A 15601-nucleotide genomic window follows, 5' to 3' on the forward strand; every position below is an offset into this window, starting at 1 on the left:
GCCTACGCAAAGTTTCTTGGGCCTTGACTCTTGACTGCATAATGAGTCCATTATAATTGGGCCACGAATACCTGAAAGGCAAAGCTCTGTATGAACTGGAGCCCATCTGTCTTCTTCCCAGATACTCATTCGGTCCACTTTATAAATTTTAGTCTGGGCTTTATGTTAACATTTTTGGATCATGGAAGTTTTGATGTTGGGGAAGCCCATCTTAATGGGCTTAGTATTAGGGCTATTACTACATAATGGGCTTAGAATTAGCCGTATTACTACATAATGATTTTTTTTTGGATGTTCAAATGTGGAATTATTAAAGGGTTGAAAAACTGAGAATAACTGATTGCTTTTGTTTTAGCATGAATTTCATAATTCCATGTAATTTACCAAAATAAAACATAAATGTTATTTAACCAAAGAGTATAATCCTTTTTTTTTATTTGAGCTATAGTAGTGTCACAGAGTCCTAATAAACAAGCGAAAGAGTTGCAGCCAGAGGAGCGATATGAAGGAATGAATGCACTTTTGTCATGACGGACGATTAGGTGAGTTTCCTAATCTACAAAAAAGAACTTGTTCATTATAGTATTTTGAACAACATATAAACTAGCATTTTGCACCATAAAATTAAATCACAAATTGTTTTTCAAACAAACACCAAATATTTGAGAATTTTGTATCAAAAAAAATAAATGAGAATTTATGTAGAAACAATAGCGCGAAAATTAAAAAAAAAACCTGGATGTTCAAATTCAATTCGTTATTTTAAAATTCAAATTAAAGGTTGTTTTTAAATAAACTGCGGGGCACAGGGCACTGCCCAATCGGACAAAAGTTGCGCTTGCCATGAGACGAACGCGCATATAACACACTCGCGGCCAATTAAATGACTGCCAGTCTGCTGCGAGGCTCATTTTTTACTCTTCGACTACTGCCACTTATTCTCTTCTCCTCTTGGAGGGGGGGAGATACAGAAATACGAGCGGTTTTTATCTTTATGTTTAGATTGTACATTAAAGCACGAAGTTCGAACACAATCGCTTGATCGTAGTACGAATCTATATCTAGGGTTCTACTCTCGCCATTGCTACGTTTCTCTTGCTCATCAACCTTGGATTCCTTTTTCACGCATTGCATCGACATCGACGGAGTTTTTAAGGTTGATTCGATTTCGCTCTTCGGTTTGGTTTGAGATGTAGCTTTTGTACAGATTCGAGTTTCGTTCCTGACTTCGTTTTCTATTTTGTTTTTTTTTTTTTAAATCATGGAAGGATGCTTTAAACAGCGATGCAGTTTTGTGATGTTTAATTTTTGGATTCTAGTTACGAATTACAATCTCACACTTAGCTTCGTGAATGGATGAATTTTTCTTGATCATTTAGTTTATTGTGTGTTTCCTTGGTTTAGAGTAAACCAGCTGATTGGTGCTGTATGGAGGCTGATTCGATTTTGGATGTTATGTGAAAGATTCTTGGGGTTGGGAAACTGCAGATGACGTGCATGGTTCAATTTATGATTGTGTCATTTTGTTGAATTTAGTTACACATAGGTTATAAAGTTTTTGTACAGATTCATGTGTGTTTTTTTCTCTTGCTTTTCTTTAAATAATTTGTTAAGGCTAATTTATTTTGGCGGGGCTCAGTTCTCGTGATGTTTAATTTTTTCCTTTTAATTATTGAGTTTAACTTGTGTAGAAACCTTGTTGTATGAAAGAATACATTTGACCATTTGTTCCATTCCTCAGACTTATAGTCTACAGAACTGTGGAATTAACTTATGGCAAGTTTGTTTTATTTATGATTTTTTTGGATGATTGTCGGAACTTGGAACTAGATAACCGTTCATAAATGTACATTGTTGAATGTGTATGATTCTAGACTTGGAAGTACATGTAGGTCCTTGTGCTAAGTGATTACCTTTGTCTTTTATTATTTTGTGATAATGACAGTCAATAGACTCAATACTACATATTTTAGTGTACAGATTCCGTTTGCTTCTATGGTGTGCTCATTGGGAAGTGGGAGAATGGCAGTCATGGCTCGAATTTTGACAAGAAATATCTCAAAGACGATATCAGGTAATAGAGGCTGTGTTCTCTCTATATATCATCCACACATATAGTCGGGGTATGGGATAATTGCATTGGTACTTTTGTTTTTTTGAACGTACATTGGTACTTGGCCTGCGTAAATTTTGCTTGTCCCCAACCCCGCCCATTGCAGAAATCTTGTGCATCGGTGTTGTTTACCTTTTGACATTGGTATTTGGTTGGTTTCAAAGTATGCCCTAATTAACCTTAGCATAGGACTTGTGAAGTTCAGCTTTGTTATAATGTATAACTAGTTCTTTTTCTCAGTATTCCTTCCTTTTTGGCAGAAGAAATTGGACATCAGAAATCAGTTGCTCAATATATTTGCAGAGAATTATGTGATGCAGATGAACCAAATTTGCTTGATGAAGAAGGTGATTTCCACATTTTATTTCCTTTGATCATAGGTAATTAGGTATGATCTCCCTGAGTGTATATATGTATGAGGAGACCATGATGGAGGCTTGGGAGTAGTCTTTTAATGCACAGGGTTTTATTTCTTCTCAGCATCTATATTTTATGTTCCATATGTATCAGCTAGCAGATAAGTTGTGGTGGTTCTCCAGATCAAACACGAAATCCACAAATAAATTTGGGATGCTTCTTGACTATTGGTCATGTTATGAGTCACTGAGAGAGTTCCCCTCTTACATTATCTTACTTTTCATTCTCCTTTCAGCTGTTAGTGCTGGATAAAATGTTACAATGCAGTAGAGATTTAGGATGCTTGGTCTGCAGCTGTGTACTGGGGCCAGCAGGTTCCCTCTGCCTGTTTGCATTTTTTTCTTTTCTAACTGCCATGATTACAATGGCTTAGACCCTTGTAATATAAAGCATCGGAGTTGTATTTTTTTAATTCATTATAGGAAAGCTGATGCGAACACTTCTGCATAGGGGTTTCTGTGGTTTGTTTGTTTCGTATGCACTTTGCTATATTTAAAGTTTTGAGCACATATGCATACCTCTGGCAATTCCATTGACATCATAATTATAGAGACCTGATACTTGAGGCAGGTTTATCTTGGCTTCTAGTTTTAACATGTCCATATGACTAAATGCATGCAATAAGCACATGAAATACCCTAATCTATGTTGACCACTGTCACGTTTTTATGTGGTCATGAAAACATTCTGATAAAAACATGCATATTGTCCATGCCATCTAATTTATGTGCATATTTATAGATTAGAACTTCTCAGTTTTCACGTTGCGACACAGATATCGTGCAAATCATTTTAAAAGATCTAAAGATCGTGGATTTCTCCCCTGTCCTGCCTAAGTTTTTTTGCTTTCTGAATGCTCAAGTAATTTAAAGGGTTGATATGCAGATATGCATGTTTTTGGCTTGAGGCCCATTGCTGACCCATTGTATCTGGTAAGATATGGCCATTTCTTAAATCGTTTTAGATTAAATTACCTTGCTTTGTTCTGTTATGGGATATAATCTTGTCTGAGTAATTAACTTATATTTGTATATCATACTAAAGTAAAAAACTTTGTGGTCGTCTTTCTGTATTTTTTTGTTTATCCTTGTTGCTAAATGAGTTATCTTCTACAACTTAAACTGGAAATTACTTAATTGCTGTTAAATTTGCTTCGATCATTTTCCCCTTATCTTATCTTCCTCATCTATTTTACATGGATTGCAAAAACGTAGCAGCACTTTAGTTGGTCACTTACTCTCTTTTTTTTTTTTTGGCATAATAAAAGTTATTAGACCTGATTGTAAGGACAAATACGTAACTTCTCTTGCAAAGGAGTTGCACAAACTCATGAAATGTTATAGATTAAGATCTTGAAGCAAATGTGATGATCAGTAAATACTAAATAGTGTGACGTAGGTTATTAGTTTGTTGGATTGTGCTATGAGAGGATCTCATTAGATATAGTATCTATCAAATTTGTTCTGTGTACAAATAACAAGTTAAAAATGAGCTCTCCTCAAACAGTGGGATAGACAATATAACAAGGTCCAATATAACTCTTCCTGCATGTGATGAGGCAGTAGCAGTACCTATTACTATGTTTTTAGAATGGGTTTATTTTTTGTGGTGGAATCAATCTGACAACTTATCAGCATGGGGACTTATCCTTACATTCTAGGGTGTCTTTCTCTTTGTTGCTTTGAATGAATTAACTTTCATCGTGAACGTTATGCCTTCAGTTTTACAGATAACAGCTCATGTTCTTAAGATTTTGAAGTTTGATAACACTTGTATCTATAACTGGTCAATTTGTGAGGTCTCCATTAATCTATTTAGCCTGTTAATGTGATTTTCTTTCATAGGATTGGTTTTCGATTCATTGATCTGATTTTTTTTTATTTCATTTTTAAGGTATGTTGCAATACTTGTAAGAAGCCAATAAAGACAACTCAATATGCAGCTCATGCAGGTCCATATGTATTTAATCTTATTCTCTTTTTAACCTCTTCTGAAAGTTTTATGGTTGCTGTTGGTATGGCTATGTATGATTCATGCTTCTTGAGGAAATTCTTGATTCATATATAAAATTAGGTGGGTGGCATGTTGGCGTTGGTATAGCATTTTGATTTCTGCATATGATCTTGCAAGGAAAGTGCCCAACTCTTGCTTTTTGCTACTTTTCTGTCCAGTCTGCCAGTCAAATGGTTGAATGTATTGTGTATTTGGTTGTGCAAAGCTGAGACCTGTTGAGTATACTTAAAACATTCTTATGTAGTTTCCGCTCAATCTAGATCTTGCCGTACATATGGTGTTGGTTGATTGGTTGCTCCTTATCTTTTTTTTTTTTTTTTGAATAGAAAAAATTTATTCAAGCCCCAAAGGGGAGCAACCCACAACTACATCAAGGACGAACAGTTAATAAGATCAAAAACATTTCTAGGGAAAGACAGACTCCAGAATTTTAGACAATCAAACCATGTTTCAATAAAAAAGTCTAGGGAGGAATCCTTATTTTCAAAGATTGGTTGCTCCTTATCTTGTTAGCTATTGATTTCAAGTGTGCTCAATCTAATCTTCACTGAAAAGTTTTGTTTCTTTTCATGATTTTGTCAGAACAATGTTGGTCATCAAAATCTACAGAAGGAATTACTTTGGAGCTTGATGGTGGTGTAGCGTGTAGGAGACCACCAAGGAAAGAGAGAAAAAAGTTATTAGCTGCTCATCCTAGTATCCTTTTTTCCCCTTAAAAATTTATTTTAAACTTCATGAGGTGGCTTCGATACTCTGCTTTATGTTTTTCAGATACTAGTATGTAAAGATCAATTATTTCCATTATAGTCGTAAACCAGATTACCAGAAGTTGAGTCAAAATTTGAACTGTCCAAATTTTTGTCCTTTTCAGCTGTGGAACATTTTCCAGTCTTCTGCGTTCCCTTACAATAAAAGTGTTATTGCTTGATGATTTTTCCTTAACATTTTGTAGATCAATCTACAACAGGTGGGAAGCAAGAAAGGTCTAGGTCAATAGATGCAGATGAAGCAACCGCATCAAAATCTCAGTTTGAAAGCGGAATGACTTCCTTGTTCTCCACGAATAGAAAAGGTGAGGCCCTGTTGCTTTCTGTTTCTCGTTTATCATGGTCTTTCTACTTCCTCTTATTAGAATGTAGTACCATGTCTTAAAGTTTTTGTCCTTTGATTATGGTTTAACTTCTATTACTGTAATTTTAGGTTTTGGTGACAATATTTAATTGTCCAAGAAAATCAAGTTAGAAGTTGGTTTCATTGTTTGCTCCTCTAATCCTCCAGGAAATTCTTCATGTGGAGTGCCATCCAGTATAGATGGTGCAGGAGTGAGTCCTGAGAATACAGACCATTCAGCATGTGTGGTACCACCTCCAACAAAACGCACTAGACTGTATGCTTTCTTTTCATTTTTATGAAAACTTAATAATATAATGGTATCACATTTTTCTCAAATGATGATTGTCTACACATCCCCTGCTTATGTGTTAGTGTGGATTTTGAAAACAGCAGATATTGAAATTTTAGTTTTTTCATCTGTTCTTTCCTTTTTCTTCACATTCCCAATCATCAATTTCTCATCTCATTTTTTTATTTCAGTGCTTGAACATGACCTTAAATCACAATCTCATGTGACTTATGAACAGATGATAGAGCGTTGAGCCTTATAATGTACACGGCTGGATACATATTGACTAGATGGCTTGCAAAATGTTGCATTACATATGTGGTTTCCCAACTGTTGCTAATAACTGTTGGAAATTCTCTTCGTTGATGTAGGATGACAGGTGATCATTTTGTTCTACCAGACGATCCAGAAACAGCTTCTGGGGTGACAAAAATCACTAGTGCATGTAAGGCTAAAATGCCTTCTATACTTCATCCTAATTTTAATCAGTCGGGGCTATCTTTCAAGTAAATTTAGGCTATATACTGTCAAACCAAAAGTTAGCCAACGTTGACTTCGGTTTCATGTACAATGCTTTAGTCTTCCCTCACTCTTCTCTCTTCCATTTATAAATATTTTACTACTTTTATGTTTCTTATTCACTGTAGGTTTATCAAGTCTTTTGTTGATGACACCCATTAGTTTATGCAATCAATGTACTTCAATTTTTGAGAAGTTTATAAAGGAAATAGTGCTTGTTCAATGTCAGTACTCCCCTATTGTTGTGACTCCCTAAGAACCTTAAACACTAGCCTTTTACCTTATGATAATTCAACCTTCTTTAACCCCCAAGCTTCAGTTTGTTTTAAGGCACTAAGTTTTTCATGTTTAACTTTCTTCAGCCAATCTAAATTAGGTTTTTTGTAAACTTCAAGCTTGCAAAAGCTGTGAGGATGCCATTTTTCGCTTTCTGTATGATCAAAAGTTTGGAATCCAAGTTTATTCATAATGGTTTTGCTACAAAAGAGATCTTGGTCCATAGGCTGATAGATTAGATATCATCTGCTTATCTAAATTGTGCAAGGGATGAACAAGTAGGAGGTTGTGTAGGTACATTGGAGAATGAATGCAGAACATTGGTGTTTGTGGATCCGTGGTGCTTCAGTAAGTCCATCATCATGAGGGCTTTTAGTAAAAAAATCAAGTGCGTTTCAGTTGGGGTTGCATGGTGCATATTTTAGTCAATCTCTCCATTCTTTTCGTCTTTTTTCTCGCATGAGTCTTTTGTTGACATATTTGCTATTGACCCATGGCTGTAGATTGTATGAGATACTTATTTGTACAAATGCTTCTTTCGTTCATTGTTCAGACAGGGATTCTCCCTTGCTAACTTCTTCAGGAAGTGTCATGCCAAATGATTCTGTTGTTGCAAATGAAGACCCTGACAATGTCCAGAAATTATGCTTGTCAACAAAAGGTATCCTTTGTGTTTCTATTTCCCAGTTGAACTGGTTATAAACGTCTACACTGTAAGGGCATTCCATAGTTTTATTGTCCCCTCCGTCTTTAACTAGACTTAGAAATCTTTCTAATTTGTTAGTGTAACAATTTTTGTTGTGATACAGTGAAATCAAAATTTCCGGCTCCCCTCGCTACAAAAACATTTTACTCGCAAAGAAACAATCGTCTCCGTTTAGCAATTACTCATCTCTATTCCGCGGTATCAGTTGTGGACGTGAGCAGCAGTGTGGTGGGTCCAGAACTATCTCAGGAAATGCAATTGGAAGCATCATCTCAGATGTTCTCTTCACTCAAACAAGTTGATGATTTGAACGATGAAAAGGTTTGCCCCTTTTATTTTGTATTTTTGGATGCTCACCAATTCATCTGGCGGAGGGTCTGTAATGTGATTTTCCAATTTAGGAACATATAAATGTCACTATGCCATCCTCCAGTTATCATAAAATCTGATAGTTAAAGTCCCCCTTCAGACAAGTTTCTACCAAAATTTGTGTTTGGAATACCATATTGTTATTGTTCCAGGCTTCTCCTTTTAAATAATGAAGCATGTGAAATGAACTCGTGGTGTTAAGCTTGGTACTTAGTGAAGTTTAGAAAGTGATTATGCTTCCTAGCATCAAGGTGTGTTGATTTTCGTCAATATGTATGCCTCTAGCAGTTGATTTATTTATCGAGGAGCAACTAAAACAACACTATTGTTTTTCCTTGGAAAACAGATAGAGCCTTCTGCATGTAGACCTGATAAAAATTTTGCTCAAATCTCTAATTTGGGCTTGAACAAAACGGGAGTATGGCTACCATCTAGCAGCCCTACAAATGATTTTCATATCGATGGTGTTTCAAGGCCAGAGACTGCTCCTGTTGGATTGCTCAGGGGCAAACATGTCTCAAAGTCTTTTTCAATCACAGGCAACTCAGGTACTTACCGCTTATTATTATCAACTAAAAATATACCTAGTTTTTGGATCAACACTATCTATCCTTCCGTATCTAGTTTTTCTTTTTATCATGAACCTTTTTGTGCTTTTGTAGGAAAATCACTTGGACCCATGCAGCAGCCAAATGGAAGTGTTCCCGTTTTATAGTAGTCCTCATAGAAACTTGTATAGGCAATGCTGTATCTACCCCGATACATGAGGTTAGGATCCAATTTTGAAACTGAAATAGGAATTCTCTGCAAGTGTTCATTCTAGGTTTCTCTGATGTATTTGATATCTAACCTCTGTTTATATTCAAGAGAAATAAAAAGAAAGTATCTTTTGTAGCCGTAGTTGTCTGGTGGGTTCATGGGATTTTTATAAATTTTTTGAGAGTAGAGAGGTAAGCCTTAAATGTGCACCATGGTGGCCAGGTTTGCATTTTGATTTTGTTTCTCTCCTGATGCATTTATGGTTTTGTTATCATGAAGTTCGTTGACATCGTCAATGGAAGAACTTGGTCTCATAAGGTTAACAAAGATCCTGGTGAGTTGCTTTTTCTTGGCTGCCCGAGTGCCATTGATGCAAGACTGGAAAATGGAAACTGTTTTAACCAGTCATCTTCGCATCTCATATCTGTACTGGTTGGGTTTTGGAAGACGAAATAGGATAGAAGTTGAAAATATTGACATCGGACACGTGAATCTCTCATGTTTGATTACTTATAGATGATAAGACATTTGAAAAAAGATGGGAGCTCAAAACTTTGTATATTTGTCTGTACTTTCGCTATCTAAGTTTGGTAGTAATTGGAATTTGATGCAGACTTGGTGCTCCAGTTCAGGGAATAATTGGGCAGCAGTTGCCTGTGGACCATGTTAGTTTCAACCAGAAATGTCAAATTCTGAAGATGGACATGCCAGCAAAGGAAGGAATGATAGCAACAGGCTTGAACAGACTTGTGGTACTTGGGGTCTGTTAAATGTCTTCTGCTACATTAAGTGTATGGCTTTGTCTTCTATTGACAGTGAGGTTCTTCTCCATCATTGCCCATCATTCAGGGAAAGAACTAAGAAAGGTTTGCGTTTTATATTCCCTTATTTAAAATTTTTGAGTTTTTAATCGAGTCCTATGCAATTAATCTTCATGAAATTTGTTCTGGTTTATGCTCTGAAGGCAATCAGAAAAACATGACCAATAATCAACATCTATGGAACAAAACCAACATTTTCGGCCAATTGAGCTTATATTGTCTGGTTCTGATTTTGATGTTGACAATACAATAGTGTTAACATATATATAGATAATTTCAGTTTTTAAATATCTAACGTATTTTTTTGGAGAAAAACACCTTATAATAATTTCGTAGTTAAGCGTATTTATGTAAGAGTACTATTGGGATGAGTGATCTCTTGGGAAGTCAAAATTGTGCGGGCATGATGTATTCACAAGAACTGGATCACCTAAAACATAATACTGTTGATGTGTATATAAACTGAAGTTATCAAACTACAATATAAAATACTCCTCCAGCCTCCTGTGAGCGTGCATGTGTTATTGTTTTTAGCTCCTTCAATTCGAATTTTCTATTTGTCTCTCGTTAATTATAGCTGGTGAGAATTTACTCATTTAGTATATTCTTTTGGTCATTACGAGAATATACGAACGGGCGCACAAGGCTGCCGCAGATTTGTGGTCTCCGCCCATGGACTGCGACTTTGAGATTCAACATATAGCCTCGGCCTCGGGTAAGCCATGGGGCCCACTTCCATTGAGCTAATTGATTGGATTGGATATTAATATTTATTAATTCTCTAAGACTGATTTTGACACCCCATGTACTCATACCGTCATACATTCCACCAAACCAAGTAGAAAATTTGCAACCCCAGGAGTTGGGTTGGGTGGCAAATTAATGGGATTACTTCTCAAAAAAAGGTAAAAGATCTTAAGTTCAACTCTTATGTATCCCGGATTTCTTATGTAGGGCGGGGTTAGGTGTGGGGTTTTTTCAAAGCTAAATTATGTGGGAATTTGGTACAACGACTTACATATTCATTCATACATTATTCATTTATTGTTAAGCTCCAGCTAATTTCATTCGTCAAAACGGGGCCGGCTACATCTTATACTAAACTCTATAAACATATATGGTAGGCTACATCTTATACTAAACTCTATAAACATATATGGTAGACGACTAATATATCTAAGCTTAAATCCAACTTTTGTGAAGAATATTTTAGTATTTGCCGAACTTTTTCTTCATTTTCCTTTGTAATCTTCAATTGATTTTGATCCCAACTCTTGTCTCTGTTGCTATATTAATTTTCAATCGCTAATATGTTAAAAATACATATTCATATTAGGAAAATAATTAAACACGAAATTTGGGTTATTTTATTTCTATAATAAATTAATAATAGTAGATAGGCTTTTTCCTTATATAAGAAAAATAATATAGATAATGTTTTTTTGGTGCTGACGGGGGACTGCAGTCCGTCCATAGTTTCACACTAGTTCTCAACGGGGAAAGCTTATCAGCGCACAAACAAACAAGCACACGGTACTCTTCGCCCTTTCTCTCTGTTTCTCCACAAATATCCTAAACTTTGAAGCCCTAATTTCACTATGTATAGTCTAACCGTGAACAGCAGGAGAAATCAAATCTTGTTTGGTATTCGTAGTTAGCAAAGAAGAAGAGGTAATTGTTCAGGGGACTGATCAAATGTCAATTATGAGCATCATGCGGTCTCGTTCTTGCCGGGCCGGGCATGACGGAGGCTCGACGGCGGAGTCGGCGAGGAAAGGAAATCAGGAGGATCAGCGCAGCTTCTGGGCTAATATGCCGCAGGAAATGCTGAGGGAGGTGTTGGTGAGAATTGAAGCATCGGAGAGCTGCTGGCCGCCTAGGAAAAGCGTGGTGGCTTGTGCCGGTGTCTGCCGGAGCTGGAGACACATCGTTAAGGGTCTTGCCAAGGTACCGGAGATCTCTGGGAAGCTCACTTTCCCGATATCTCTCAAACAGGTACATTCTCTGTACATGCACTTGATTTTGTGACGTTTAATTTGGTTGTAAGGTAGTTATTGTGGACGGAATTGACATGGAATTGGCTTCTCTTTTGGAATGCTTGATCGAAAGTATGTGAGTTTGCTTGGAAGTTCAGTTGTTGGTAAATATTTTTATATGGTTAATCTCAAACAAGATTATTGTAATTTCTTATGTATTAAGCAAAGTATATGCTGGATGCTTTGTGTGCGGGTAGGAAAGTTCTGGATTGTTCTCCATTAAGTTCTGAGCCATCTTGTCTGTTTAGATAAAGCCTGGGTGCAATTCAGCTGAGTCTTCACTTGTTACAATTGTTAAGACCACATCTGTATGTTTCGTATTGGTAATTGATCGGAAACTTCCATAAAAAGTGGTGCAAGCTCTTTAGAACCACTCATAGCTTGGACGTTGCAGGTCCACTGTAATTACTAGATTCTGATTTTGCAGATTGTCTGCTTTTCCATTGAGAAACCTTTTAATTTCTACTTTATTGTTGTGAATGGTAGGTTGTCGTGAGTGGAGACTTCTTGAGTATAGGGTTTCACAATCATCCTTTTATTGATTGCTTAATCTTTGTTCCTTCTTTGTTTCTTTCTTCAGCCTGGTCCGAGGGATCTTCTCATCCGGTGCTTTATAAAGCGGTATAGGTCAAGCCAAACACATTATCTTTACCTTGGTCTAACTAATGGTGAGCATTTGATGCTTTAAATGGTCCATTACATTTTCAAGATGTCTATATATGTATTTTCTCTTTTGTTTGGTTATCATTTTCTTCGATTGGCTGCCTAACTTTTCACATTTTTTTTGGTCTCATTTCTGTGGCAGCACTGACGGATGATGGAAAATTCCTGCTTGCTGCACGCAAGAATAGACGTCCCACCTGCTCTGATTATATTATATCGCTTGATGCTGATGACATGTCAAAGGGGAGCAGCACTTATGTTGGGAAATTGAGGTGCACTGTAAAAGGCGTATAAAGTCTGTCATTTGATAATTTTATCTTGCTTGAATTTGATTATTTACCCGTACTTTTGGATAGATCAAACTTTTTGGGCACCAAGTTCACCGTCTATGATGCACAGCCCCCTCATGCTGGAGCCAAGATGAAGAAAAGTTCTTCCACCAAGCTATTAAATTCAAAACAAGTTTCACCGAGAGTTCCTGCTGGCAATTATCCAGTTGCACACATCTCTTATGAATTAAACATGTTAGGTGCCAGGTAAGATTTTGGCTTCCTTTGTTCCCTGGAGTGCAACATTATGATTATGTATGGTGTATCTTATTTTTATCTTTTCATTTGACGAGAAGGGGTCCAAGAAAAATGCAATGTATAATGGATGCAATTCCTGCCACTGTTATTGGACCCGGTGGTTTATGCCCAATGCAGACCGAGTTTTCTCTTAGCAATGTAGATAGCTTTCCATCGATCCCATTTTCTCAAACAAAATCAAATCATATGGAGATTTCTCAATCAGGGTCTGTAGGCGGTCAGAAAGATGGAGCTCTGGTTTTGAAAAACAAGGCTCCTAGGTGGCATGAGCAACTCCAGTGCTGGTGCTTGAACTTCCATGGACGAGTAACAGTTGCCTCGGTGAAAAACTTTCAGCTTGTAGCTTCTCCAGAAAATGTATCGGCTGGGCCAGAACATGAGAAGATTATCCTCCAATTTGGAAAAGTAGGAAAGGATTTATTCACCATGGATTATCGTTACCCACTATCTGCATTCCAAGCGTTTGCAATCTGCCTCAGCAGTTTTGATACCAAGATTGCTTATGAATGACGTGAGATGAAACAGGTATGGAACTTCACTTTCAAAAATGATATATTTTCCACAACCCTGATGGTTTTATAATATGATACAAAAGTGTGAAACGACATCTTTAGCTGCTCTGATGCTTTTGTGCATTTGTGCAAGTGCATTTTCAAAATGGATGAGCGCATGGAAAGTGGAATTTTTTTTCTGCATGTACTTATCGATGTATATGTTTCATTTAACAAACATTAAAGTTCCTTCATTTGGGGGGGGGGGGGGGGGGGTGCAATTGCAATGCCTGTTCAGACCTAAGAGGTTTCAAGTTCTTGATGTGCTGGGTCGCGTCATGTACATAAGATATTTTTTTTTTAAAATAATCATCCCCCCTTTGTTTTATCAGTTTAGTCATCTTCACAAGTCCTCTGATACCGAAAGCTGCAAAACATTTATATAAATTGGGATCGCTGGTTATCAATTATTATTATTATTTTTTCATTAGGGGATACAGTTTCTCTACGTTGAGGTTTCTTAACCGATTGATCTGTAATGTCATCCAAGTAAAAGGTGCTGCTCTCCCGGTGATTGCTATCACAGACTCACAGGCCTCACCTCGCTGTTAATTGTTAATTTTCCGGAATTTTAAGAATATTTTTGTCTGTGAAATGAACTCTTATAAAATATTATAGGGTGGTAGCCTAACGGGAATTTCTTTAGAGTTAAATCGTAATAATTCAAAAAATTCTGAATCTCTCTTTGGAGTAGCAATACCTTTGTAGTCTTGAGTTCGATTCCCACTATGAGTAATACACTTAAACGTTTGTAGCACTTGTTAGGCATTAGTCCAATAAAGACAACGTTAGAGACCCCCAAAATATCACCCCCAAAAGTCCCCCAAATCTATATAGCATTAAAAATCATTGATTAAAAACACATATGTAATACCCACTTCACATCCAGCACTCTACATTAAATGAGGGTCTTTTGGGGATCTTAAGCATTATTCGCCCAATAAATACCCTTGTAGTCTTGAGTTCCATTCCCACTATGAGATACACTTGTTAGTCTTTTGCTTTTTTGATATTATTAGTCTTCTTTTATTATGTTCACAAAACAAATAATTGGCATGTACTAGTGAGTCTATGGCACATCAAAAAGAAAAAGTTGTGAAGAAAAATAAGCAAGTTATTTTTAACGGAATAAGAAGAGGCGGGAAAGAACATCTTTAATTCGAAAATAAAACACAAACACAATTGATTTGGTAGTACACGTCTCTCCATCGCCCGCCAAAATGAAGCCTTGATTAGTAATTCACTCTCCTGATAACAAAGACAGAAGAGTAAAGGATTAGTTTACTTGATTAAACAAATATGTCAATTTACCACGGAGGTTTACCGGTGGGTTAATGACTACTTTATGGGTTTTGCTAGGAGCCGTTGGGGGTTCATACAACATTAAATTTACAACATGTGAATTTCTGTTAGTCAAAACGTTTGAAAATTTTGTAATTACAATGATTTTTTTTTGTAAGTGTCACATTGCATGTGGGACAAAAATAATTTATAGTCTATGGGCTACTATTATATGATTTTAAAAATAAAAAAAAATACTTGTTTGCAGTTGCTTTCTTTGTAACGTGGATTGGGGAAGACTAGTCACGGTGGGGGTGGTCCAGCAGGCGGGCCTGGTGGGCCTCCAAAAGGTCCAGGTGGAGCTGGAGGCAGAAATGGGCCAGGTGGGCCGCCAAAGCAGTCTTGTAGTAACCAGCAACAGCACAAGACAGATAAGCTGTGCAAAGCCCAGATGTAAAATGTTAAAAATCAGTCGCTACTTACAACCACTGCTTACAATTACAAACTCTAAAACAGTAAAACTCGTTATTTCAATATCCACACTTCAGAAGAAGAAAAAGAGAGCAGGAGCGCTTACCAAGCTGACATGGTATTACACAAGCCACTGAAGAAACCATCAATGAAACCTCCTGGTCCAGGCCATGGAGCCGGTGTACCACCAGGTCCAGGTCCAGGTCCAGGAGCCACGGGTCCAGGCCATGGAGCCGGTGCAGGTCCAGGTCCAGGAGCCATGGGTACAGGCCACGGAGCTGGTGGAGGACCCCAACCAGGCCCAGGAGCCCCTGGCCCAGGCCATGGAGCAGGCGGACCTCCAGGTCCAGGTCCCGGCCCCGGCCCAGGTCCTCCAGGGCCGGGTGGTATCATTTTAGGAGCACCCTGAGGTCAGCCCAGCAAAACTTGTTAGTTCTCACCCCGTTAAAAGGGCAAGTGGCTACTACTAATTTTCTCCGATCTTCTCCAAGTGAAGAGCGAGCAGGAGGGTATACTTTGAGATAAGGTTTAGGATTTTGTGAAGATGGTGGTCGGCTACTTCAATGTATATATAGAGAGGCTCTTGAAGTGATTGTTACCTACCATTGCACACATGT

General features: G+C 37.3%; 3 protein-coding genes across 13 annotated transcripts; 2 read left to right on the forward strand and 1 right to left on the reverse strand.

Moving 5' to 3' along the window:
- Positions 1-851: 851 nt before the first annotated feature.
- On the forward strand, positions 852-10091 carry LOC120015647. Of its 6 annotated transcripts, XR_005471803.1 has the most exons (15): positions 853-1156; positions 1981-2074; positions 2374-2460; positions 3416-3462; positions 4424-4481; positions 5126-5239; positions 5496-5615; positions 5822-5930; positions 6317-6390; positions 7035-7088; positions 7294-7401; positions 7550-7767; positions 8162-8363; positions 8478-8583; positions 9188-10091. XR_005471803.1 is itself a non-coding variant. In XM_038868159.1 (14 exons), exons 2-14 carry the CDS (start codon positions 1996-1998, stop codon positions 8528-8530), a joined length of 1320 nt encoding a protein of 439 aa, XP_038724087.1. In that variant the 5' UTR covers positions 852-1156; positions 1974-1995; the 3' UTR covers positions 8531-8709. The 6 variants fall into 6 exon arrangements, 5 of the variants coding, with proteins under 5 accessions (XP_038724087.1, XP_038724086.1, XP_038724085.1 ...); XM_038868159.1 differs by lacking the exon at positions 9188-10091 and having other exon boundaries at positions 852-1156; positions 1974-2074; positions 2377-2460; positions 8478-8709; XM_038868158.1 differs by lacking the exon at positions 9188-10091 and having other exon boundaries at positions 852-1156; positions 2377-2460; positions 8478-8709.
- A 706-nt stretch (positions 10092-10797) lies between these two features.
- LOC120015649 (tubby-like F-box protein 3) lies at positions 10798-13929 on the forward strand. Of its 5 annotated transcripts, none has more exons than XM_038868162.1 (6): positions 10798-10928; positions 11017-11390; positions 12012-12099; positions 12237-12366; positions 12451-12630; positions 12720-13380. In XM_038868162.1, exons 2-6 carry the CDS (start codon positions 11091-11093, stop codon positions 13189-13191), a joined length of 1170 nt encoding a protein of 389 aa, XP_038724090.1. In that variant the 5' UTR covers positions 10798-10928; positions 11017-11090; the 3' UTR covers positions 13192-13380. The 5 variants fall into 5 exon arrangements, with proteins under 5 accessions (XP_038724090.1, XP_038724091.1, XP_038724092.1 ...); XM_038868163.1 differs by adding an exon at positions 13664-13929 and having other exon boundaries at positions 10860-11390; positions 12720-13206; XM_038868164.1 differs by adding an exon at positions 13673-13929 and having other exon boundaries at positions 10860-11390; positions 12720-13206.
- A 396-nt stretch (positions 13930-14325) lies between these two features.
- LOC120015650 (basic proline-rich protein-like) lies at positions 14326-15530 on the reverse strand. Of its 2 annotated transcripts, none has more exons than XM_038868168.1 (3): positions 15091-15530; positions 14776-14949; positions 14326-14480 (listed from the first exon to the last, which is right to left on the reverse strand). In XM_038868168.1, exons 1-2 carry the CDS (start codon positions 15375-15377, stop codon positions 14817-14819), a joined length of 420 nt encoding a protein of 139 aa, XP_038724096.1. In that variant the 5' UTR covers positions 15378-15530; the 3' UTR covers positions 14326-14480; positions 14776-14816. The 2 variants fall into 2 exon arrangements, with proteins under 2 accessions (XP_038724096.1, XP_038724095.1); XM_038868167.1 differs by having other exon boundaries at positions 14772-14949.
- Between the last annotated feature and the right edge of the window lie 71 nt (positions 15531-15601).

Source organism: Tripterygium wilfordii, chromosome 14 (genome assembly GCF_013401445.1).
Source record: "Tripterygium wilfordii isolate XIE 37 chromosome 14, ASM1340144v1, whole genome shotgun sequence".
Lineage (NCBI taxonomy): Eukaryota > Viridiplantae > Streptophyta > Magnoliopsida > Celastrales > Celastraceae > Tripterygium > Tripterygium wilfordii.

What these genes read in the sequence shown, in the direction of transcription:
- LOC120015647 (XM_038868157.1), top strand. Translation starts at nt 1,996, where the DNA reads ATGGTGTGCTCATTGGGAAGTGGGAGAATGGCAGTCATGGCTCGAATT. An exon ending in TATCTCAAAGACGATATCAG is followed by an intron (nt 2,075 to 2,373) that starts GTAATAGAGGCT and finishes CCTTTTTGGCAG; the next exon opens with AAGAAATTGGACATCAGAAA. An exon ending in ATTATGCTTGTCAACAAAAG is followed by an intron (nt 7,402 to 7,549) that starts GTATCCTTTGTG and finishes GTTGTGATACAG; the next exon opens with TGAAATCAAAATTTCCGGCT.
- LOC120015649 (XM_038868162.1), top strand. Translation starts at nt 11,091, where the DNA reads ATGTCAATTATGAGCATCATGCGGTCTCGTTCTTGCCGGGCCGGGCAT. An exon ending in ACTTATGTTGGGAAATTGAG is followed by an intron (nt 12,367 to 12,450) that starts GTGCACTGTAAA and finishes ACTTTTGGATAG; the next exon opens with ATCAAACTTTTTGGGCACCA. An exon ending in TTAAACATGTTAGGTGCCAG is followed by an intron (nt 12,631 to 12,719) that starts GTAAGATTTTGG and finishes TTTGACGAGAAG; the next exon opens with GGGTCCAAGAAAAATGCAAT.
- LOC120015650 (XM_038868168.1), bottom strand. Translation starts at nt 15,377, where the DNA reads ATGATACCACCCGGCCCTGGAGGACCTGGGCCGGGGCCGGGACCTGGA. An exon ending in TGTAATACCATGTCAGCTTG is followed by an intron (nt 14,950 to 15,090) that starts GTAAGCGCTCCT and finishes GGCTTTGCACAG; the next exon opens with CTTATCTGTCTTGTGCTGTT.